Below are 24,637 nucleotides of genomic sequence, written 5' to 3'. Positions count from 1 at the left end.
AAACTAAGCTTTAGACTAAATCTAATTATGTGAAATTCATCAACGTATCATTTTTGTTAAATTCAAAACTAAGGTTCATCATAAAAAAATATAACAGTACACTATGAAAATCATCAACATTTGATCAAAACATCCTTTGCAACTCTAATATGATAACCCAAACACAAACTACTAAAATTCACATGCCAAAATTTATGATTAAACCTCAATTTCAATTTATTTTGTTTTACAACAAGAATGAAACAAACAAATATATATATATATATATATAAACCTTAATAAAGCTAACAAATTCCTTTTTTATCCATTAGAATGAAATTTCTAAGAAACCAATTTTTTCATGGAAGATGGAGAGAAGACATCCTGTTATTTTGATGAGTTCTTATTTTTAGTTTTTAAAATGGAAAACAAGACCAAATTTAAGTAAAAGTGTCAATGTTTCAATAATAGTAATGGGTTTGTGTTGTAGTCAGTGATAAAACTAAGATTTGATACCCATGAAAAATAATAAACACATATTATATATGCACACATTCAAATTACATAAATATAATACTTAAGACCAATTTAAACACAGAGTGTGACTTAAAAATATAAATTGATATTTTAATATTAGAAAACCCAAAAAAGAGAAGATATTTATCATATTGTGTTTATTTGGAGAGTTTAATAAATAAACGAATTAAAAAATATATATATTGTAAGAGAATTGGGAAAAAAAAATTTGAAGTTTTTTAATAAAAATAAACTTTTGATAATTTTAAAAATCAAAATAATATTTTACTTTTAAAAAAATATAAAAATATTGCTGGAGAATAATTGCCACCGTGTAAATTTCCTAAATTCAACACTCCAAAATCCGAGAAGAATTCGGATTTTCGGATTTCCGAGTGAGCTTCGGAATATAACTTCATATTAAATATGAATGATGGCAACGTTGGATTATCACAACTCTTTTTTTCAATCCAAGTAATCACTCTCTCTTTCATTGGTTTCTTTCAAATGGCTACTTATGTTACCCTGAATCTCATCGTTGATAACTACCCTGTCTTTCCCATGTCCACTCTTCAAGTTCTATATTCCGAGCGATACCAGAAATTACGTTATAACTCTTCAGTTCCACTTGAAGGTTATGTGACTACTTTGCCCACTCCTCTCTTATTGCTGCAGATTCCACACCAATTTCTCTTACACCCACCTTCTCACCACGCTTACCTTACTTCTGCACTCTCGCGCCTCAACCTGCCTCCTTAGTTTCTCCACCAAATCATATCGTTGGCTCTCAACTTGGCCACCAGCAATAGCCTTTTTGGGTCTTATTTCATTGTGGCTGGATTGGAGTACCTCCATGTTGAACAAATAAACGACGACGATGAGATTCTTCGTGCCGAATTCAGGGACATGGTGAATGCTGGGGTGGCACCGAGTGACGATATTGATTATTTACTTAACGATTTTACGAACTTGTTGAATGGTTTCGGTTGGGAGTCGGAATCAACTGAGGAAGGTGCATCAACAAGCGCAATTGACGAGAACAAGTTGGTCAAAAACGGTGGCTTTGTTGCGAGCAGCAGTCAAGAAAGGCAAGGATTTGATGTGGGTTTTACTTGCAGTGTGTGTTTGGAGGGACCGCAAGCAGGGGATAAGCTCATACGTATGAACTGCTCTCATATATATCACCAATCTTGTCTACTTCCATGGCTTCAGAAGCATAACACCTGTCCTAATTGCCGTTGCAAACTCGATGAACAATGATGATTATCTTGCAATTTTTTTTCCTTTTTAGTGTTAGAAATTTCTTTTAGTTGTATTTGGATTCTTTGAAATTAATGTAAAGTGTTGGAATGGCTTGAATTGTCAAAATTGGTAGCTTGACAATTAAACAACAAACCATCAGAAAGTTACATAATTGCGATACGTGAAGAAATGCAAAGAAGTTGCATGTACTCAGTCGAGTATATTGACTTCTTGGTTGATAGAAGTCTTGCATTCTCATTGGTCTAGAACACTTGACATGAAGTCGAAGTATATGACTTCATTGAATTCATGAATTGTCAAGAAGAGTGTGCTAGCTGAATTGGGTGAATTCATGTTGAACAAACAAACGACGACGATGAGATTCTTCATGCCGAATTCAGGGACATGGTGAATGCTGGGGTGGCACCGAGTGACGATATTGATTATTTACTTAACGATTTTACGAACTTGTTGAATGGTTTCGGTTGGGAGTCGGAATCAACTAAGGAAGGTGCATCAACAAGCGCAATTGACGAGAACAAGTTGGTAAAAAACGGTGGCTTTGTTGCGAGTAGCAGTCAAGAAAGGTAAGGATTTGATGTGGGTTTTACTTGCAGTGTGTGTTTGGAGGAACCGCAAGCAGGGGATAAGCTCATACGTATGAACTGCTCTCATATATATCACCAATCTTGTCTACTTCCATGGCTTTAGAAGCATAACACCTGTCCTAATTGTTGTTGCAAACTCGATGAACAATGATGATTATCTTGCAATTTTTTTTCCTTTTTAGTGTTAGAAATTTCTTTTAGTTGTATTTAGATTCTTTGAAATTAATGTAAAGTGTTGGAATGGCTTGAATTGTCAAAATTGGTGGCTTGACAATTAAACAACAAACCATCAGAAAGTTGCATAATTGCGATACGTGAAGAAATGCAAAGAAGTTGCATGTACTCAGCCGAGTATATTGACTTCTTGGTTGATAGAAGTCTTGCATTCTCATTGGTCTAGAACACTTGACATACAACCGAAATATATGATTTCATTGAATTCATGAATTGTCAAGAATAGTGTGCTAGCTGAATTGGGTGAATTCTTTGGCAATAAATGCTTGGCCATTATTGTTGACTTCCTTAACAATTGGTGTTTCACGTTGGTGACATTTCAGCTGAATCCTTGGCTGTAAATAGAGGTGAATCAAATGAGGAAGCATGCAAGTGAGCTACGGATAGCAATTAGTGTCTTGCAACTTTTGTCAAAATATAATAGGGTGTTCTCTATTTATTTGTGAGAGAATCAATGGTGTATTTGGGGTTTAGATTTGTGTGAAAATGTCTTCAAGTCATTGTTGTAATCTCCACAGTTATAGTGAAAATTAAATTCTTTTTTACCTTTGGAACATGTCGCACCTCTTCTAATGTCCTCACCACATTATTGAACATCTTTATCTTAATTGTTCCTATTCCAACAACTTTGCAAGTAGCATCGTTGCCCATTAGAATAGAACCACAATTAATTGACTTAAGTGTCAAACCAATCTCTACAAGGAGTCACGTGGAAAGAACATGCTGAATCTAGAATCCAAGAATCGATTAACCTATTGGCACTAGATGAAATAGAAAGCATATCTCCATCTGAATCTGAATTTGCTGCCACAATGTTTGCAGATCTTGATGACCCTTCCTTATCTTTGTCCTTGCCTCTTTTCTACTCTGGACAATCTCGCTTAATATGCCCATTTTTTTGGCATTAATAGCATTTCACTGTTTTGCTTTCGGATTTGGATCTACTATTTCTCTTAGCAGAACTGTCATCTTTGTCTTTCTTCCTTCCACGATCTTAATTACCCTTTACCATAAGCCCTTCACCAGAACTTTCATCCAAATTCTACTTCCGTTTGAAGTGATCCAACAAGGCTCCTAAGATCTCTTCAAATTCCAGAGTCTCTTTTCCCCAAAGTAGGGTTGTAACCAAGTGTTCGTAAGATGCTGGGAGGGAGGACAGAATCATCATCACCTTGTTTTCATCATCAAATTTTATATCAATCTGCAACAAGTCACTAATAATTTTATTGAACGTGTGGACGTGTAGAGCCAAATCCGCACCCTCTATCATCTTAAGCTCATACAGTTTTCGCTTAAGATTAAGTTTATTTGTGAGGGATTTGGACATATACCGGTTCTCCAACTTCAACCATATAGCCGCAGTAGACACGTCATCCAAGACATCGTACATAAGCTCATCTGCCCGACATAGTCGAATTGTACTAACCGCCTTCATATCGAGTTCTTCCCATTCGTCATCCGCCATCATCTCTGGTTTCTTTGCTTTCCCGTACAAAGCCTTCACCAAACCTTGTTGTACCAACAATTCTTTTACCTTTCTTTGCCATAACCCAAACTAGTTCCGTCGAACTTAACTATGTCTACTTTGGCAATAGAAGTGTTGATCTCCATTGAATAAATCAACCTGGAGCTCTGATACTAGTTGTTGAGAGAATTGGGTGAAAGTTCTGGTGAAGGGCTCATGGTAAAGGGTAATCAAGATTGTGGAAGGAACAAAGACAGAGATGACAGTTTTGCTAGGAGACATAGCAGATCTAAATTCAAAAGCAAGACAGTGAAGTGCTATAAATGCCAAAAGAATGGGCATATTAAGCGAGATTGTCCAGAGTGGAAAAGAGGCAAGGACAAAGACAAGGAAGGGTCATTAAGATTTGTGAACATTGTGGTAACAGATTCAAATTCAGATGGAGATATGCTTTCTATTTCATCTAGTGCCAACAGGCTAATCGATTCTTGGATTCTGGATTCAGCATGTTCTTTCCACGTGACTTCTCATAGAGATTGATTCGACACTTACAAGTCAGTTAATTGTGGTTCTATTTTAATGGGCAACAATGCTACTTACAAAGTTGTTGAAATAGGAACAATTAAGATAAAGATGTTCGATAATGTGGTGAGGACATTAGGAGAGGCACGACATGTTTCAGAGGTGAAAAAGAATTTAATTTCATTGGGAACCCTAGGCTCTAATGGCTATTGCTATAAGTTTGAGAATGGGTTAATGAAGATTTCAAAGGGCGCTATGGTTGTGATGAAGGGGCAAAAAGTAGAAGGTAATATCTATAAGTTACTCGGCAATACCATTGTAGGTGGAGCTGCTACAGTGACTAAATCTGAGCAGGATGATACACTCTTGTGGCATATATGACTAGGGCATATGAATGAGCGTGGTACAAGGGAATTGCAGAAGAGAAATCTGTTGGCTGGAGTTAAGTCATGTAAGTTAGATTTCTGCAAATACTGTGTCATGGGAAAGCAGTGTAGGATGTGATTCAAAACAGCCACGCACAAGACAGAAGGTATATTGGATTATGTACACTCTGATATTTGGGGGCCGGTGCATGTGGTCTCTAAAGGTAGAGCTCGGTATTTTATGAGTTCCATTGATGATTATTCTAGAAAGGTTTGGGTTTACTTCTTGAAAAACAAGTCTAAGGCATTTGCAAAGTTCAAGAAGTGGAAAGTCGAAGTGGAAAACTAGACTAGAAGGAAGATCAAATGCTTAAGATCTGATAATGGCACTGAGTACAAGGATAGGGAGTTCTTGAAGTTTTGTGAAGAGCATGGTATCAAGAGGCACTTTATAGTACGAAGAACACCTTAACAGAATGGAATGACTGAGAGACTTAACCAGACATTCGATGAGATACCTAGATGCATAAGACTAAATGCTGGGCTTACTAAAGTGTTTTGGGTTGGAGCAGTGAACATGGCTTGTTACATTCTTAACCGATCACCTAGAGTTGCGCTTGATGGGAAAGTTGCTAAAGAGGTATGAATAGGGAAAGAAGTTGATTACTCGTTAATGAAGATATTCGAGTGTCCAGCCTATGTTCATATTCCTATCGAAGAAAGGTCAAAGCTTGATTCAAAGCCCAAGAAGTGTATTTTTCTCAGGTTCGAGAAAGGAGTAAAAAGGTACAAGCTTTGGGATCCAGTGGCACAAAAGGTGGTGATTAGCAGGGATGTGGTGTTTGACGAGAAGTCCATGATAAAAGATTTTAGAAAGGAAGAAGAGTCTCAAGAAAAGGGAAGCAGTAGTGGCAGCAATAAATCAGTGGTGCAGGTGGAGCTAGATGAAGTGGACTTTCAGCTAAAGAAGGAACCTTACAATAGTGATCAAGAAGATCACAACATAATATCAGAACGGCCTAAATGCAACATAAGACCACCGGTTAGGTATGGTTTCGAGGATATTGCTTCTTATTGCTTAGTAATCAATAGCAAGGATCCTTCCACTTTCAAGAAGCAATTGATAGCTCTGAAAGGGACAAGTGGATGGAAGCTATGGTGGAGGAGATGGAGTCCTTGAATAAGAACAAGACTTGGGAGTTGTCAGAACTTCCAAAGGGAAAGAAACCAATAGGTTGCAAGTAGGTGTTCAGAAAGAAGGAAACAGTATCAGAAAAGGAAGGAGAACGATTCAAAGCAAGATTGGTAGCAAAGAGATATTCACAAAGACATGGGATTGACTAAATGTTAGGGGTATTTTTTTGATAGAAAAAAAGGAGGTAAAAACCGTAAAATATTAATAGATTACCAAGGAAATTTGTTCTGTGCATTCTAGCTGGGTGTGTTAAAATGCACCGAAATTGTATGTATATATATATATATATATTATTCAAAATAGGGTATCCTGACATTTTTTAGTATTTGACTATTCTCTCAGGTGTATGGAGTCTCCATCCCATATGCACACACACACAAAATGCACTAAAATTGTATCTCTTTTTTTTTTTTTTTTTGGGATAAACGAGAATATCTAGACTTTTTTCAAGTATTTAACTAAGTATTCTATTTTCTCCTTATGCACACACACACAAAATGCACTAAAATTGTATCTCTTTTTTTTTTTTTTTTTGGGATAAACGAGAATATCTAGACTTTTTTCAAGTATTTAACTAAGTATTCTATTTTCTCCTAGGTTATATTTCTAACCTAGGATCTAATGAATATCATTAGGCCTTTGGAACTACTAAACTCTCGATTGTATGCAGTCCCTCTGTCCCATCAAAATTGTATCTTAGAGTTATGATTTTGGTGCATTTTTTTCTTGTGTTTATAGATGTGTAAAATAGTATGTAATAACATTTATCATTTGGCAATGCAAATTGCTCATTCTAAGTCTAATTGAAATTTATTTCAATTTTCTAATTTTACTTTCATTCAAGTGAGTCCTTTAAGTTTTAAATTTATTCAATTCAGTCATTATGCCCAATCTCATTAAAAAACTACCGTTAAGTATGCAATTAACTAAAGAAAAAATTGAAACAAAAATCTCTTATAAAATAATTTTATTAATTTTAAGAATTTTTTTTTTCATGTGAATATATATTTTTTTTAATAAAATGGGATAAAAGACCTTAGTAAAACTCAATTAAACAAAAATAAAGATAAATGACTGAAATTTAGATGGTGTGATTTGCATTTTAGTTTTATGCAGCGTTTGATACGGGAAAATTTACATTACTCTTAGCATCCAAATTCTTAGAAATATGATTCCTTACAATCTGGATGCCTAAGAATGCAGCTATTCCTATGTTTAGTTTTATTGGAAATCTCTTAAGATTCCTAGGAATGTAATATGATAATATTTGGTTTATTTATAAGAATTTTAAATGAATTGTTTATTTTTTTTATTCTATTCTTAAATTTGAATGTGAACTACTAAGTTCTTTAAAAAAAAATTTCATCTAAATAAATAATGAAAACCAAAATACAAACTATTAATAATTTATTACTGAATACTTGGCAATAGTGAAAGGTTCCTTTCAAACCTTTTTTTTTTTCTACACGTGAAACTTAAATAGAACTTTGTTAAAAAATATCAACAGAATTGTCTATATATAAAGACAAAAGAAAAAATATTGATAATTTATTTTATATTTTATCTTAATTGTTTAAATGATAAAGAAAAAAAGATTAAAATTGTCAATCTATAAAAAATAAAATTTCCTATAACTTGGAAATACCTAACTTTAAAGAGAATCTATATTCCTATCAAAGAGGTTTAAAGGAGAATCTAAATCCCTTGACATTTGATTGCCGGACATAATTTACAACCAACTGAGAGTTTTTAAATATTTTAGAGAATCCTAAAACATTTCCCACGTGAAAAATCGCTTTACGGTTTTCTTTTCACCCGAGTCGAACGGTATTTACACTTTGGTCTGTGAGTTTGTGCAGTCAAAGTGTTTGATAGTGGTCTTTGGACTAAAATTAGTGCACGCCCATTTTATATATATATCATCGTAATCTTAGCAGCAACTGATCAATCTCCATCATGCTTGTTTGTTTCTCAGCATTTATAACAATCATTGTGTACTCCATACTTTCCTTTCTCTACTCTGTAACTGTAATGTCCTCCAAACCTGAATCTTTCTCTCCTTCAGTTAAGCCTTCATTGTTGTACCCAGAAAAAACCATAATTCAATGCTCCAAACCCATTTACCATCATCATCACTGCCTTGCATGGAAGTTTTCGTACAATTCCAGCACACCCAGGTTCAAAAAACCCAAAAAGGTACTTTACTGGCCTTAATTTGCAATTGCTTGTGTATTTTAAGATTGAATTAAATTGCTTTCCTGTTCTAGGACAATGTTATCCTTTTTGTAAAAACTAAGAAATCAAAGTATTTGGTAGTTTCTGCCTTTCTGGTTCAGGTTGATTTTTTTTTTTTTGGGGGGTTTTTATTGTGTTATGTATATGGTACTTATGGTGGTGCCAATTTGGGAAGGAAGAGAAATAGAAACTTGAAATGTATAAGGAATTGTGTAGCTAAAATTTTCATATGGCTTAAATGGGGCATACCAGTAATTCTTTGTTATTATTATTATGATTATTTTTTCCTTAGGCAAACAATATTAATATCATTAACTCCTCATTTCGTGTATCTTTAATGGCTTGGACCTCACCTTAGAGGTTAGAGGCTTAGAGATCCACTACAGAAAAGAAGAGAGATGTACACTAGACTACAAGGCCATTTGTTATTATTTTTATCATGTTGGTTGGCCGTCTTTAGTTCATGTGAGTCAAAAGAAGCAAACCCATTTTCATTTTTATTTTCTTAATGAAAAAATGTAACCCAAATAAACCCTTTAGTATCTAGTAGAAATGAAGAAGTTTTAAGTATTTTATGAGAATTAAAACTTGCAATTATGATGTGCTCAAGTTGGAAATATAATTGAGTAAAAATCTAGTATAAAATCCATAGTAATCAGATAGAAAAGAATTGATACTACAATCTCATTTGTCGGGATACCAATGGTAATGCTAATCGTATTAAACGGGTGACTTCAAAATTTGAAGCTTCTATATATCTATCTCTGTCATACTTTTGTCCGTTCCTGATGGGGCGTCCAATAGTTCTTGCTAAGATTGTATTTGATCATGAGCTGCTAAATGGGTTATTTTCAAAATTACATTATCTTTTATATGTAACAAATTATTGCTTGTTGTGTATCCTAGGGTAAAAAAAAGGATTTTTATGATGATCTGTAGGCTCTTTTCTCTCCCGCCCTGCTTTCCAGAAAATGATGTATTGTATAATAATTTGATTTTTATTATGATTTTGGTACGTACTAGAGAATTCAGTCAATACAAAACTTTGTCATGACTCACAAGTATCGGATTTGTCTTAGTTTTAAGACACACACACAGTCGTGTTTTTTTTTCTTTTTCTTTTTTGTTTTCCTTGATAGGTAAATAGGGGGAGAGGGGTTAGTGGGGTTTGAACCCCAATGCTCAGGCACCAAAGAGTTTCTGCAACTGGGGTATCCGTCAAACCCTCCCACACTGGTGTATGCCGGGGAGGCAACATTTTGATGCTTAAAGGTGAGGATGGTTATTACAGGTCAATTTAACAAAGGAGTAATGCCTTAGGATTCATGTGCCCTACAAATGATTGTTTTCTTTCAACCATAGGTGATAGTATTATAAAACAAAATGAATCACTCTTAAGATGGACAAAACCATCTCCTATGAATCTATCAAATTGGCCAAAAAAGGTTAACAGTGATTATGGGAAAAAAGAAAACAGCGGTTATATATGGATATATGTCATAGATGATGACATTATCAAATATTACTTGCCACCAGAGGCTGATTCCATTACTATCTAAGACTCAACTATAAAAGGATTCTCATTTGAGTTCATTTAGGTCCTCAATATGAATGGGCATGAATAATTGTGAATTTTTTTGATATAGACTTGTACAGCGTACTATTGCAAGAAACTATCACCATACTAGTGTAATAGCAGTCATGTAATTAATTCTCAAATAAAGTAATGATGATTTCACTAATTTCTAAGTTACCAGAATTTCACTATAACTGTGTTAAAAGTAAAAGTGAAAGATGTGTTATTTATGCTGTATACCTAATCTTCTATTACTGAATATGCATGATTTTACCTGTTCACTGTGATTGGATCTTTATGACAAGAAGCAGTAAATTACATTATCTGTGTTCTTTTGGTATTATGAAGCTCCTTGTTTGACTTACTGAGTAAACATATGGTCTTCAACAGTATTCCTTTTACTTGCATGATATCTATGGTTTGTTCCCCTTATTTTTGAGGATGATGTATTGTATAGTGGTTTGAACATTTATTTTCAATTGTTTACATATGTATAGTCTATTAGATAGACAACCTTGTTGGTTTCTTATGTTAAACAAGACACACACACACACACTCAAGCACACACACATAGAGAGAGAGAGAGAGAGAGAGAGAGGTTTATGTTGCCAACCTATCGATGCTTAGTATGAGGTGCACTATTGTATGACCCAATATCAAGGGGAGGGCACCCTTGGGGTGGCATGCATTCTAAAATTTATTTCGCTTGTGTGTTCTTGGTCAATGGTATTTTTGTTATATCACCTTAGAATGAAAGAGAATCATAGTTCAAGTAGCCAAAATAACAACAAATTGTAAGCTTAGACTTGATATGTTCAACCTTAGATAGTTTCATTGTGCAATAAATCAACTTGGCTATATATTGGAAATACGACTTAAGTGCGATGATAGTTAATAATAGTTTTGTGTAGCAGTATACTATAATTGCTACATAGCCTATATTTTGGTATAAAGTTCAGCATGGACAGCAAATTTCACCACCATGTATGTTTACCTGAAAATTACTTCTTTTTGATTAGGTGTAGAAACTTATGCTTCAAAAGAAAACTTTGCATGGTAACAATTATTATAAACTGATGCTTTAAAATAGGTAGATGATGATTTACTACTTTCTTATGTTTATAAGTGATGTGTGTTAGAACAAAGCTTAAGTTATCTAGGTAGTATACATTACTAATCAAGGGAAAAATTCATTACTCTAATCTTTATGATGGATATGTGAAATTGAACTAATTTTATGCAAATGCGATTGTATATAAAACACGACTTGACAAAAGTAAACAAAATAAATAAGTGCACCTTATTTTGATATTTTTTTTGGGGGATTGGGGCACCGGGGGAGGCGGTTGGGGGTAGTGTGAGTAAATTGTAAGATAAAATTAGGGAATTCCATTGTATATGGTAACTGTTGCTTGTTAGAAAAGGTAAGAAATTTAAAGTTTAGAATTAATCAGAAGGCCTCTAGAAACCGCCAGTGTATCACGGTAGGGTTATAGAAAATTAACCGTTTGCTCCCCTTTATTTTCTCGAGATTGTCACTCACCTAACTCCAAAACCACCGACCACTTGTTGCAATGCATGAAGGCTTAAATGGCCAGTTGGCAAAAAATTTTGATGGTTGATGAGTCCTATAAATTGCTCTTTCTCACTCAGTCAAGAAGTCATTTCTAATTGTTTTCCAATCTTTTTCCCAATCACAGGTCAGTTGGGTTGGTTGTTTCGGGTGAGTTCCTTTTGTTAGAAAATTAAAATCAAAATTCTTTGATAAGTAATTTTTGCACTCTTTGTTTGGCCATCTAGGGATTATGTATTTCACATTATTATAGCTCATTTGAAAAATTTAATCACATATCTTCTTTAGGAAAAGGTTTTGAAAACAATTTATACCTCGAAGTGGGTACTAACCTTAGGTTATCTGATTTGCTCCCCAAACCCCTTTTTCCTTGAAGGTTGAAACTTTTTAGCTTATTCATGAGCAGAATGAATCCCAAAATTGTGCATATCTTGTCTTTATCCTTGATGATGGAGTTTGACAGAATTTGTTTTGGTGATTGTACTGTGATGGCACATGGAATCTGGCTCCTTATAACCAAGTAATTCTAACTCATACAATTGTGAGGTTATTTATTTCATTGATCTCAAATTCACCTTTTAACCTAAAATGATCACTTGTAGCAGAATTTTTGTGGGATCACAAGTTGGCTCAAATCAGTAGATTGTATGATTATCTTTTGAAAGATTTGTTGTGTTTCAATTTTTATTCTTGATTTTCTTTTTCTTTTTCTTTCTGTTGCTTTCTAATAACCTATTTGGTTGGTACTCTCTAACTTCTGCTTCCCCCCTTTTCCTTTAAAGCTGTTTTTAGCTTTTATCCATTGATTCGCTAATTTTTCTGTGTGCATGTTTTTTCTTATCAAGGCCTTGATCTCAACTATGTGAGGAGGGTTCATATGTTGGCAGCAGGATTTACAGTTGTGGACACGATGACCTATAGGTTTTGTGTCAGTCTCCTTAACCATTTCGACATCCTGATACTTGTCATGCATGTGCGTTTGTATACAGATGATGCTTGCCATACATGATTACACATGCACACACATAAAGTCTTCTCTTTTTTTCTTTTTCTTTTTTTGGTTGTTGCTTTTAAGCTGTAAATCTTTCTAAAATATGGTATTTCGATATTACTGAAATTCAAAATTTGGTCCAAAATGTCATTGTTTTGTGTACTTAATGGTGAAAGTGTGAGGTAGTTGATAGAAGAACTAAATTGCCCACATTTGAAAAGGTGAGAGTCCAAGTTGACCAAATTAAAAATCTAGAGACCAAATTGACAACTCCTCCAAGTTATAAGGGGGACCAAATAGTAGTTTAGGCTTTTTTTTTGGGGAAAAAATTCAATTTAATGCCTTGACTTTTACTTCAATTGTCAAATTAGTTCTTAAGGTTTGAATTTTGTCTATTTAGTCCATCATTGTATCAAAATGAGTCAATCTGGTCCTTCTATCCAAATTTTTTAGCTAACAATGCTGTTTAAATATTTTTTATTATTAAAATTTTAACTAAAAACATTAATGAGATGTGTCATTTAGGGTCCGTTTGGATAGCACTTATTGTTGCTGAAAGTTGATAAAAACTGATTGTTGCTGAAAACACTGTAGCAAAATAATTTTTAAATGTGTGAATAGTATTTACTTTAAATTTTTTAATACATAAACAGATCATGAACAGTGTGTAAACAGTGCACGCACTGTTCATGCACAGTAAATTTTGTCCCCCCAGTCAACAAATGCAGCAAAAAAAAAAAAAAAAAAAAAAGAAGAGGAGCAAAACGCAACTTTGACCAACAAACCCTCCTATCCAAACGCAGTCTTAATATATTTTGTTGTTTGATGAGAATAATTGTTTTTTTAAATAATTAAAAAATGTTTAAAAGACTTTATTTGCTAACAAATTTGGATAGAATGACCAGAATGACTCATTTTAACAAAGTGAAGGGGCGAAATTGACAAAAATCAAATCTTAAGAACTAATTTGACAAGTTAATTAAATGTCAAGGGACTGAACAAAATTTTAGCCTTTTTTCCCCTTATAAACCCTTTCATAGCCGTCCACAATAAATCATTGATTTTTTGCCACCATGCAATGAGATTTATTATATTTATGGCCTTTCCCACCCTACATATTTTCCTCTCTCTCTCTCTCTCTCTCTCTATATATATATATATATGAATTTTTTTTTGAGCATGGCTGTATCTTAAATCCATTGGTTACATATTCATACCTTTTTCTCCTCTAGATCCCAATTGTCTGGACTGTTTGTTTATTTGAGTGCCTGTTTCGTCTACAGTAAAAATGATCTGATTGGAGATTGATTTTCTGTTTTATGTATTAGCATTAGATAGAAGAAGAGGGGCACTCCTATTAATCTTCATTCTTTGCTCCATACACACTCCATTTTTTTTTTTTTTTGGACTGTTTGCTATTTCATCCTTGTAGGCATAATGTCAATAAAATTTAAAATGATGATTTCTGTATATAAACACATTAGTGCCCTTGTGGTGCTGGGATAACAACTATGGCTCACCAGTTACCTACTAGCAAGCTCAGACCTAGCGGGTAGGATGTTACTATTGTAACACCTTGGTAGGGAAGTCATTCTAGTTGACCCTCCTACCCTTTTTTCATATATATAAATATATAAGAAGAAGTAAAATTCTGATATAATTCCCTAGAGACTCTCTAAATGCACTCTCTTTCTTTAATCATATTCATGGCTGTTTGTGTTCCAGTCACTTGGTATATGATGAACTGTCATGAGATTTTTAAACTTGTTTCTTTTAGAAGCATTATAATGTGTTATTGTGAAATGCAATAAGATGCAAAACTCAGTGCATGCTGTTTTGATATGGAGTATGAATTTCTTCATCTTTTTTTAAAAAATTCATGGGTATTTACGATTATGGACATTAAGGTGGAGGTCTAAATAATAGAAATACTTTACTTTGTCATAGCTTTTATAATTTTTTGGAAAGGGCTGCCTTGGTGCCTAAGTGCCTAGCTTCATTGCTAGTGGAGAGGCTTTGTATATAGAAATTGGGGTACCTGGAGGTCAGCAGAGAATCATAAATAGATTAGCCATTACAAGGAAGGTCAATTGTCCTTAACTTCTCTTTATTCTTGCCCTCTCATTATATTTGAATTTGAAAATGCCTCAATTCTTGTTTGCAACTCATGCTTTATATTGTTAATGCTGTCCATGTTTTATGCATCAGTAAGAATTTCTTTGTTATTCCCTTGACAAGTTTTTCTTTTGAATGTTTTTCAGTTTATTTATTTAATTTATAATTTATAATGTTCTTTATATTAATACATATTTGTTGAACTTGGAATGGCGCCTAATAGTGATCCAAATTACCAGGTTTGATGACTGAGGAACTTGAACTCAGAGACTTTTTTGCATGATGCGGTTTTGGTATGTTTGAATCTATTTGATACAGTTAGATAGTGCTCTTTATCTATGCAGTAATTCTTTGATATATTTATTGTGATATTGGGTTTGCTGTTTGTGGCTTTGAGGTGAAGTCTTTTTGCCTTACTAAGTTTGAAGGGTTTAAGTAATTTGTTTATCTACATAAAAAAAAGTCATAGACAATCCACATGAGTTTGTTTCTTATTTTTATTTTTTGTTGGCTCTAGATATTGCTACAGTTTCCAGAATTTATAGTTGGAGATTAGAGAATTTCATCTAAACATAAATCTTAAATTTCTGTGGCAATGAAATAAATAAAGAAAAGTCATGAAGACTTGGTGTTGTTATTAACATTGATTACTGCACGCTTTGCATGTTTTTTTATTTATTTAATTTATTTATGAACTGAAAAACAACTATGCATGTTAGAACAATCATTATGATCTCTTCATACTGCAGATGGATTTGATTGTTCAATATGACAAATTGGAGTACCAGGTTTTTCTTGAGAAGAAAGAGGTTAAAAAGGAAATTTAAAATGTTTGAAACTGGCAGTAAGCCCATCCGAAAGAGGAGTGATGCTTGGTATGAAGTAGAATCTGCAGAAGACATCCTTGCTGATATTCTCTCAAGGGTTCCCATTAAGTCCCTTCTAGCTTTCAAATCTGTTTCTAAACAATGGCGTAGATTGATAGAGAGTTCAACCTTCATCAAATTGCAGTTACGCTGGTCCCTGGAAAAACCCAATTATTTAATTTATCCCTATATGGATGGGTTAGTGAATTTGTATCAGACAAAGGGCAATGGGGAAATCATTGAAAAGATTACTCTTTTTGGTTGTGAAGATATTTATGCTCTCAGTCTGCTTTGTTCTTGTAATGGTCTACTGTGTTTCATCAACTACCCATTTGTTCCGGACTCAAACAGGGAATTAGTATATTTGATAGACTTTGATATCCGTATCTGCAATCCCGCTACTCACGAAGTCTATTTACTTCCCAAGGGTAGTCCTTCTGAGAAGAAAATATCTATTGGAGTTGCTTTTGGCCCCAAACCTTGGGAGTACAAAGTGTTTCGGTTTTTCCATCCCAAGTATGATTCCGATGATATCAAGTGTGAGGTATATTCATCCATTACTGGATCCTGGAGAGGCATAGGTGATGTCCAGTACTGTCCCATTGGTATCCTGTACTGCCCCTTGGGTTCAAATCATGTATATGTTAATGGAAAAATATACTGGTTTCTTCCTGAAGAAGGAGATATTATAACCCCTGGCTCCATTCTTTCAGTTGATATAGAGGAAAATTTTAAAGTTATCAGTCTTCCGGATGAAGTCACTGCACATGCATTCTTGGTTGATTTGGAAGGTTTCTTATCACTAGTTGCTGTATATGATGATGATCAAGTTGTGGATGTATGGATTCTACATGACTCAAATGAGTCTAATTGGGAAAAGAAATGTAGTGATTATGTTCCCTTCTCATGTGTAGACTCTATTAATTTTGTAGCTGCACGGAAGACTGAAATTTTTTTCATCACTTCAGACCAGTATCTGATCTATAATTTGGACAATGGCACCTGGACAGAACTTGATTTTGAAGATGATTTTGAAAGTAATCTTCCTGTTGTGCTTCCTTATACAGAAAGCCTCCTCCCATGTGAGTACTGAAACTCGTTTCATGTTATTATTTCCTCTTATGGTAGAATATCACTGATTATATATGCATTTAACCTCCTACTTGCCAGTTTTTTTACATAGATGTTTAAGATTTTGACATATTACAAGCAGATTCCTGTTTCAGTTTGAATCAAGTGGATGGTAATTCAACATATATTGCCACCTTTTTTGTAATTTGGTAGAGTGGCATGATCTAAGAAATTTTCATGTTCCCTTAGTGGTCATTAATATCTGACACCAGTGGTGGAGGTCGGGGCCAGGGAGCCATGGCCCCCTCTGACTTTTTGCACTCCCTCCCTCATATTATGTATACATTAAAATTTAAAAGGATTTATTATTGTTATATACTTAATTTTTTTCTTTTGAAAAAAGGATTTGTTATTATTGGCTCCCTTAAAGTTTTCATAATCTTTTATATTTGTATTAATCCTTTATAATTGAAGTTGATTATTTTCTTGATTCTTATAAGTTCAAAAAAAAAGTTGATTTTTTTTTTATAGATATACTTCTTATGCGTGTTCTCTTTTAAAACTAATAACTAATTATTTGTCATTTGGGATTGTACAATGTCATTGTAAATTCATGACATCATTATGTGTCATGTGACTTTCAATTTATGAACCTAGGGCTATTTAACAATAATGTTAATTTCACGAACACTGTGTTGATAAACCTTTCACAAACTCTATTCTTAACATTTATTTTTAAATCAAAATATTGATATTGTAAAATGTGAGACATTAAATTGTTTAAATTTTGCAAATGAAATGTTTATGACAATGGTATTGCTTACATTTTCACTTAAGGTGATGGTCAATTGCTACTTACTGAGTTATACGCTTCAACTCAGAGTACATTAATTTATCATTTTTGCATATATACATAGGTTAAATTAGTTTGAGACTTTCATCACCTTGTTACTAGACCATGTATGGTTAAGTTATTAACTCTAAAATTTTCATATCAATATAAAAGCTTGACCCTTGATATTATTTTTTTACTTCACCACTGTCTGACATGTTTTATAATATCTTATACAGGTAATGGAATCTTGGGTTCTGAAAGAGAGCATAACAATTAAAAAGGAAATTGGTTTCCATTCTTGAGGTTTTGTTAGAAGCATGACAAGGTTTGCAGTGGGCAACATTATGATTCCCTAGATCATGATTCTCAGTGAAATCTCTCTCTCTCTCTCTTGCTCTCTTCTTTTACTTGTTTACCTCTTCCTTTTAGAACATATGAACTGATAGTTGTCTGGGTATGCTTTTATTGCATTCTGTGCAATCTGGAGAAGTTTTACTCTTGACTTCTTCCATGTGTATGCTCCTTTCATGTAGCGTTTTGCTTAAATGAACATGCCTCTTTTCTGGGGCACATGAAAACACTGATAATCTATTTTAGTTTGAAAGACTAAGGAGGATATTCTTATGGATTTTTGGAATGAACTCCTTGAAGGTGGCTTGGGTTTTCTTTATTGGTGTTACAATATTGGGAAGTATATATTACCTTCTGTTACTTCCATCATATCAGAAGGAAAAACCAGGACATACCATATTGTGGGTCCTACTATTTTCAAGTGTTTGTACCAATATTAAGAACGAATGAATGAATGTACAACAACTAATTGCATATAGGTTTTCAATTTTATATACATGGTTTCATTTAATAGCAATATTACATTACAGTAAGGATGAAGGTCTGTTTAACCAGGGAGGGAGTAAAAGTGCTATCTGCAGTGTTTGATGTGTTAATTTTTTTTTAACCCATGTTAAGAATGATAGAAAATAATTTTCTTCTTATTCTGAGCAATTTCTAGCTATAAAAGAGTAACAAATAAAGGAAAAAAAAGAAAGGAGTTTAGGATAGGTATATGAAATTTTAGCCCAGAAAAGCATCAGAAAATTGCGATTGCTTTTGCTTTTTTGATTTTCTTGCTTGTAGAAGTTTGAGGTTAGTGAGATTTAAAATTAGATTATCGACAAATAGGTATCTTCCTTAGATAATGACAATTTTTGTAGCTATCTACAGAATTGACCTTTGAGTCTTTGAACCGAGGGAATTCACATACGAGGGAGAGAATAGTTAGGTGTTCAAAGACCTTTGGATACACTTATTTCTCAATATATATATATATATATAGAAAATGAAATATTACATTTTAATATATTAGAGATGCTATTGGGTGATGAATGATGATCATCAAAATGTATCTTAGTGTAAGCATTGTACAGATAATTAGGTTAAGCCGAAATAAGATAATGCATTTCTATGGGTAAAGAATTGACATTTAATAATTTAGGCCCCGACCACCCCACCCCCACCAAAACACACCAAAAAAAAAAAAAAATTCAATAAAGAAAGAAACTTTATTACAATTTTTCATTTACATTTAAAATAGTCATAGAGGTTAACAGTGATGTTGTAGTCTGTGTAGAGAGCAATTGAAGATACGCACCATATATATTTCTTTTGATTTTTAAAATGACATCAACTTCCCTTAAGATTTTTCAAATTACTTCCCAAGTTACTTCCTTCTTGAAATTTTTATTAATATAAACAGTTTAGTTTTCACTAAATAAATATTCTATTCTTAAACAGATTCTTATATTTCACCAAATTTTTTATTTTTATTAATTTACACATAATTAAGGGGGGGAGTGTCATTCATCCACAAATATCAAAGGAGGGAGATGTCACTTTTTTCAAAAAAAATTTCCTATTAATTTATAGTACATAATTAAGGGGGCAGTGTCATTCATCCATATATATCAAAGGAAGGAGTTGCCACTTTTGTCCATAATTTAGGTAAAAATCTTTTTTGAAAATGAAATATTCCATTATAAAATAATAGTTTAAAAGAGCATGAACTTAACGGTTATATTTATACAAACCTCAAGAAAATTTAATGAAACAAAATTGTAGTTTTATAAAACCTTAAAGAAGAGCAATGTAATTTTATTTTATGGCCCCGGGGGGGGGTGGGGTGCTAATAAGAATTGTGTAAGTGTTGGGTTATAAGAAATGGATGTTATTCTAATTATAACTTTTCGTGTCAGCAGTTTAGAAAATTTATGTTCTTAACATTACTCTTTTTTTTTGGTTGAATTATGGTGTGGATACATCAAAACACACACAAATGTGTGTATGTGAAAAAAAAAAAAATACAAATATTAATTTTTTTTATAACAAAATAAGCAACTCACATACATAATCAAGTTATAGCTAATGTAACTTTTTGTTAATATTAGACCACTATTTTTTTTTTTTTTTTTTGAGAAGGTAATATTAGACCACTTGATAACACACATATTTATATGGTGGGAGGTGGAAGACATAATCAAGTTATAGCTTATGTAACTTTTGTTAATATTATACTATTCAATAACTTTCAATTGGATTAAAATTTTAAAAATCTCATTGTTTGATTACATGTTCTCATTATTCTTAAACAAGCTTGACAAATTTTGTGTTAGTCAAATATTATTTATTATTTGATCAATAAAATCAAGTTTTGTATTTAATTTTAAAATTTTAAAATATTTAATTTAAAACATGTTCTAAATGAGATAGTCATTTATCTTTGAATATCATGAAATTTTGCAAATATGGAGAGTATAAGGAGAAAATGTAATCCAAAAATGGATTTGTTATACAATGTATCCAACAGGACAAAACTTAAGTACAGTACTTTAGGTGTTGCTCTTTAAGTTCCTATTTTAAGATTTAGCCATGTGACTACTTAATTAAAAAATACACTTCCATCTTATGAGAAAAAATTCACATGACAGAATCTCAATAGGGAAACCTAAGGAACAACACCTAAGTACTGTACTTAAATCTTACTCTATCTAATAATAAGTTAGTTGCTGAATTGTGTAACATTATTAAAAGTTACATAAGGTGTAACTCAATCTCAATTGTATGTGTATATGTATGTATTATCAATTTAGCATACAAAAGTTATCAAGTTTGTTATAACATAGTTAAACAATCCAAAAAATTAAAAAGAACAATTTCCTATCAAAGTGGATGATGTTTTTTCATAAAATCAAATCTATTTTAATGAAGTTGTTAACAATTTTAATACCAATTTTTATTTTTTGAAAAAAAAAAAAAATTCCATATTCAAAATACTAATAGTAGGCAGTAGGTGTGGAGGGAGGGGTGCTAGGGGCCATGGCCGCCTTTGAGTTTTCAAAAATCCCTCCTTCCTCTTATATATTTGGTAAAAAAATATATATAAATTTAGATGTAAATTTTTACTGAAAACATTTAGCACATTTATTTGGTTGACTAATTTTGTTTCCTCTAATTACTTTTATACCATACATAACTCATTAATTCAAAGTGTATTTAATGTATTTCATAAAAATAGAAAAATTTTATATTATTAATGCACTATTTTCCCCATTTAATTACTCTTATATCATAATTGCATATCCTAAAAATATATAAGATTTTTTTTTTTTTTTGAGAATACTAAGTATTTTAACATACACATATACATAATCACACACACATGGGGAGAGGGGAGAAAGTTTTAAAGAAACTGACTAAATGCTTTTAATAAAAAAACTTTTTTACCATAGCTTTTAAGTAAAGTTTGTGGTATGCGTTTCTGTTAGTGAGTCCAAATTTTCTATTTCACTCTTTTTACTCCACTATATACTCCACAAATAAAAAGATGTCACATGTCTATCTACTTTATTAAATGTTAAATTTATGTCTTCTATTATTTCAATTACTTAAATATGATGGGTTATTTATTTATTTATTTTAGGAAATTGAAATAATAGAAGGCATAAATTTAGCATTTAATAAAGTAGATGAACATGTGTCATGTTTTTATTTGTGGAGTATATAGTGGAGCAGGAAGAGTGTGATAGAAGTTTTGGACTCTGTTTCAGAACCCTTTCTCATTTCCCTCTCCTTTGCATATGTGCTTGTTTCTCCAAAAATAATAATAATAAATTTCTTCATTTATTTTATTTTTCATTTAGAAAATTAGAGATATGAATTTTTTCCTATCAGAATAAACAATAAATGTGAATTTCATGATTAGGAGTTAAAAAGCCTTTAGTTTTATTAATGTTATATATATTCTTTTGATCATAATATATATATATATATATAAATATATATTTAACTCGGCCTCCTTTGAAATTTTTTTTATCTCCTCTACTAGTAGGCAGGTTTTTATGGTATATTTATGGCATCAAGAACATGAGAAAAAAATTGGCTAAAAAGGATGCATTCTTTGCCCAAATACGAAGGTACACGATAAATTTCTAGGAAGATCAAAGCCATGTTTATTGCATCATAGATCATTTCTAGGCAGTCCTGTTTGATTGTTTTACCTCAACAAACAAATTAATTCATAGCATATAACAAATGCAACAAACTTCGCTAAAGCTCTCTCTCTCTCTCTCTCTCTCCCCCTCTCTACACACACACTAGCCTCTGAGGCTCTTTTATTTTTTTGAAGTAAAAATTAATAATTTGTATTTATTATAATTTAGAATTTTTTTTTTCAAACAAATAAAAACAATAAACTTTAGAAATAAGCAATAATTGTAATTTCTTTTTTGAATGTGAAGAGAAAAAATCTTAAATTTTAGAAGTTTTACTCTAACTTAATCTAAGTGTATATGTGTGTGAAGCTCCCTCCTAGAGACTTGAACCTCGGCTCTTGCCCTCCACACTCCAAAAACACTTATACTTGTGGAGTGACCATCGCACTAAGGGTGTGTGGTGGTTATTTTTAAATGAAGTTACCCTTCATTAATGATGGTATTTTTGAACCACTTAAGGCCTCGTTTGGGAGGAGGGAATGTAATGGAATAGAAAGGAATGAAAATAATAGTTTTAGAGTATTCCTTCATTCCTTTGTTTGAGAGTTTTGATAGAGGAAATGAAAAGTCCAGTCTCTTATTTGAGAGTTTAAGTGAAAGGGAATGAAATGGATAGGAGGGAACACTCATTCTTCTTTATTCCTTTAAAACTTCAAATTTTCATTCCCTTCAAAATTGGGAGGAATGAGAGGGAATAAAATTAGATTTAATGAATGTTTTTACTAAAACTCCCAAAATACCCCTATACATTCAACATTTTATTTTAAAATATGGTGTCTAATAGTAATATTGTCATAATATGATTTCATTCCATTTCCTCCATATTACTCCCAAACAAGATTACTTATATTCCATTAATTTTCATTCATTTCAATTCGTTTATTTTAAAACATCCAATCAAGGTTACTTAATTTCATTCCATTCCATTCCATTCATTTCCTTTCTATTCCCTTATAATCATTCCGTTCCATTGCATTCCATTCCCCTATGAACTCCTAAACGAAGTCTAAAAGTTCAGTTGAAAGAGAAAAATCCTTTTATATGTATACTAGACTTAGAGGCTCTTTTATTTTTTTGGATAAAGGTTAATAATTTACATCTATTGTAATTAGAAATTTTTATTTTTTTATTTTTCAAACAAATAAAAATGATAAATTTAGAGATAAGACGGTAATATCTTTTTTGAACATGAAGAGAAAAAAAAATCCTAAATTTTAGGATTTAAAAAAAAAAAATTTAAAATGAAATTTGTTATTTAATATTTATGACTCTATTTCTAAATAAAGTTACCCTTCATTAATGAAGGTATTTTTGAACCAAATAAAAGTCTAGTGGTATCCACTCCTGATTATAACTTTTAACATTAGACTAAGATATCAATCGATTTTTGGTGGAGGCGGCAAGACACCAATTGATTTTTAGTGTAGACAAGGATTAAATCATAAATTTCTTATTTAACTATTAGAGACTTTACTAGTTAAACTAACTGAAACCAACTTGTCATAGAATATTAATCCATCATAGATAACAAAAACTTGGACTTGCTGGCTGTTATCACTTTCCTATTGCAACAGATGGAGATTGCACATTTTTCGAGCTGAAGGGGTGTGATTTAGAGGTTTCTTACGTGTCATTACACCCTAATGACTTACAGGAAAGAGAATCCCCTAGAAACATTAATAGGAGCGTATGAAAAATATTATATTGTGCAAAACTAGGGTGCAGTATCCAGTTATATTAGACCGATCACAATAGTTATATGTGTCTATTTTTAGTCATATGTCATCATCCCAATAGGTCTAGTACAGTGGATGCACTGAGTCCAAGTCAAGTTCTATATTGTTTTCTATTCCATGATTAAAAACTGCAAAATCAGAAAATATTCGGAGTGCATAAAAAGACTAAAATAAAATTTCACAACAAATTTCATGTTTGTTGGAATTGAGAGATTATTATTATTTTTTGGTAATGTTATTATTTATTCTCATCTAAACCTATTGTTGATACTATTTTATTATCCATCATTACTAATTTATCAAATTAATAGTTGTGATTTTTGTGAAGTTTGTTATAAAATATATTATGATTGTACTTGTGATTTTTGTGAGATATACTATAAAATATGTTATGACTCTAGACTTATTGAATACTAAATTACTAATGTTGTTAAAAAAAGAAAAAATAAATAAAACAATAAAATGAAAAACAAAAATAGAAAAAAAAGGGGTTAGCTTTTAAATTTTCAATCAAAATTTAATTAGTTTCCAAAGTTTGAAGCTTTCTATTTTAGTTCTTTAAAAATTATAAATGTATCAAATTAGTAATTTGGTAGCATGGCCGTGATAATTTTTTTATTTTATTTTTATTTTTTTATAATTTAGTAAATTTCAACAAAGCCACTTGAGTTTCCATTTTAACAAAGTTACGGAAAGACTAACTTGATGTGTTTACATTTTTTTGAGGATTAGAGTTTTAAAAAACTAAAATAAAACTTTAGAGACTAAAATAGAATATGACTCAAATTTTAGTGACCAATGCTATGTTTTAACCAAAGGAAAATGATACTAGATCTAATCAACCTAATGGCTTGATGCGGTACTTAATCCCTTTGGGAGTTTGTTTATGAGATTCAATCCATCTATCTAATTTGGGTCATTTAGCCTCGTTAAATGTACACATGTTGCAAGTAAATTTCATTATAT

The 24,637-nt window shown here is 32.1% G+C and overlaps 2 protein-coding genes across 5 annotated transcripts; both read left to right on the top strand.

Annotated features, from left to right (window-relative positions):
* The first annotated feature begins 1,401 nt into the window (after window positions 1-1,401).
* On the top strand, window positions 1,402-1,755 carry LOC136064438 (uncharacterized). The gene has a single exon (XM_065766184.1). It carries the CDS (start codon window positions 1,402-1,404, stop codon window positions 1,753-1,755), a length of 354 nt encoding a protein of 117 aa, XP_065622256.1.
* Window positions 1,756-7,914: 6,159 nt separating this feature from the next.
* LOC111989407 (F-box protein At5g49610) lies at window positions 7,915-18,256 on the top strand. 4 transcript variants are annotated; one of them, XM_065766188.1, is made up of 6 exons: window positions 7,915-8,322; window positions 9,501-9,633; window positions 12,356-12,431; window positions 14,856-14,909; window positions 15,366-16,564; window positions 17,625-18,256. In XM_065766188.1, exons 5-6 carry the CDS (start codon window positions 15,385-15,387, stop codon window positions 17,663-17,665), a joined length of 1,221 nt encoding a protein of 406 aa, XP_065622260.1. In that variant the 5' UTR covers window positions 7,915-8,322; window positions 9,501-9,633; window positions 12,356-12,431; window positions 14,856-14,909; window positions 15,366-15,384; the 3' UTR covers window positions 17,666-18,256. The 4 variants fall into 4 exon arrangements, with proteins under 4 accessions (XP_065622260.1, XP_065622259.1, XP_023876955.2 ...); XM_065766187.1 differs by having other exon boundaries at window positions 12,356-12,438; XM_024021187.2 differs by having other exon boundaries at window positions 12,356-12,483.
* Window positions 18,257-24,637: the final 6,381 nt, after the last annotated feature.

This window comes from Quercus suber, unplaced genomic scaffold (assembly GCF_002906115.3).
Source record: "Quercus suber isolate HL8 unplaced genomic scaffold, Cork oak 2.0 scaffold_689, whole genome shotgun sequence".
Taxonomy (NCBI): domain Eukaryota; kingdom Viridiplantae; phylum Streptophyta; class Magnoliopsida; order Fagales; family Fagaceae; genus Quercus; species Quercus suber.
The sequence above is the reverse complement of the archived record's forward strand: the minus strand, read 5'-3'. Positions and strand labels throughout refer to the sequence as shown.

Bases quoted from the DNA above. Each gene is read 5' to 3' on its own strand.
- LOC136064438 (XM_065766184.1), top strand. From the start codon at position 1,402: ATGGTGAATGCTGGGGTGGCACCGAGTGACGATATTGATTATTTACTT.
- LOC111989407 (XM_024021189.2), top strand. From the start codon at position 15,385: ATGACAAATTGGAGTACCAGGTTTTTCTTGAGAAGAAAGAGGTTAAAA. The intron at 16,565-17,624 runs GTGAGTACTGAA...TATCTTATACAG, and splicing joins TACAGAAAGCCTCCTCCCAT to GTAATGGAATCTTGGGTTCT.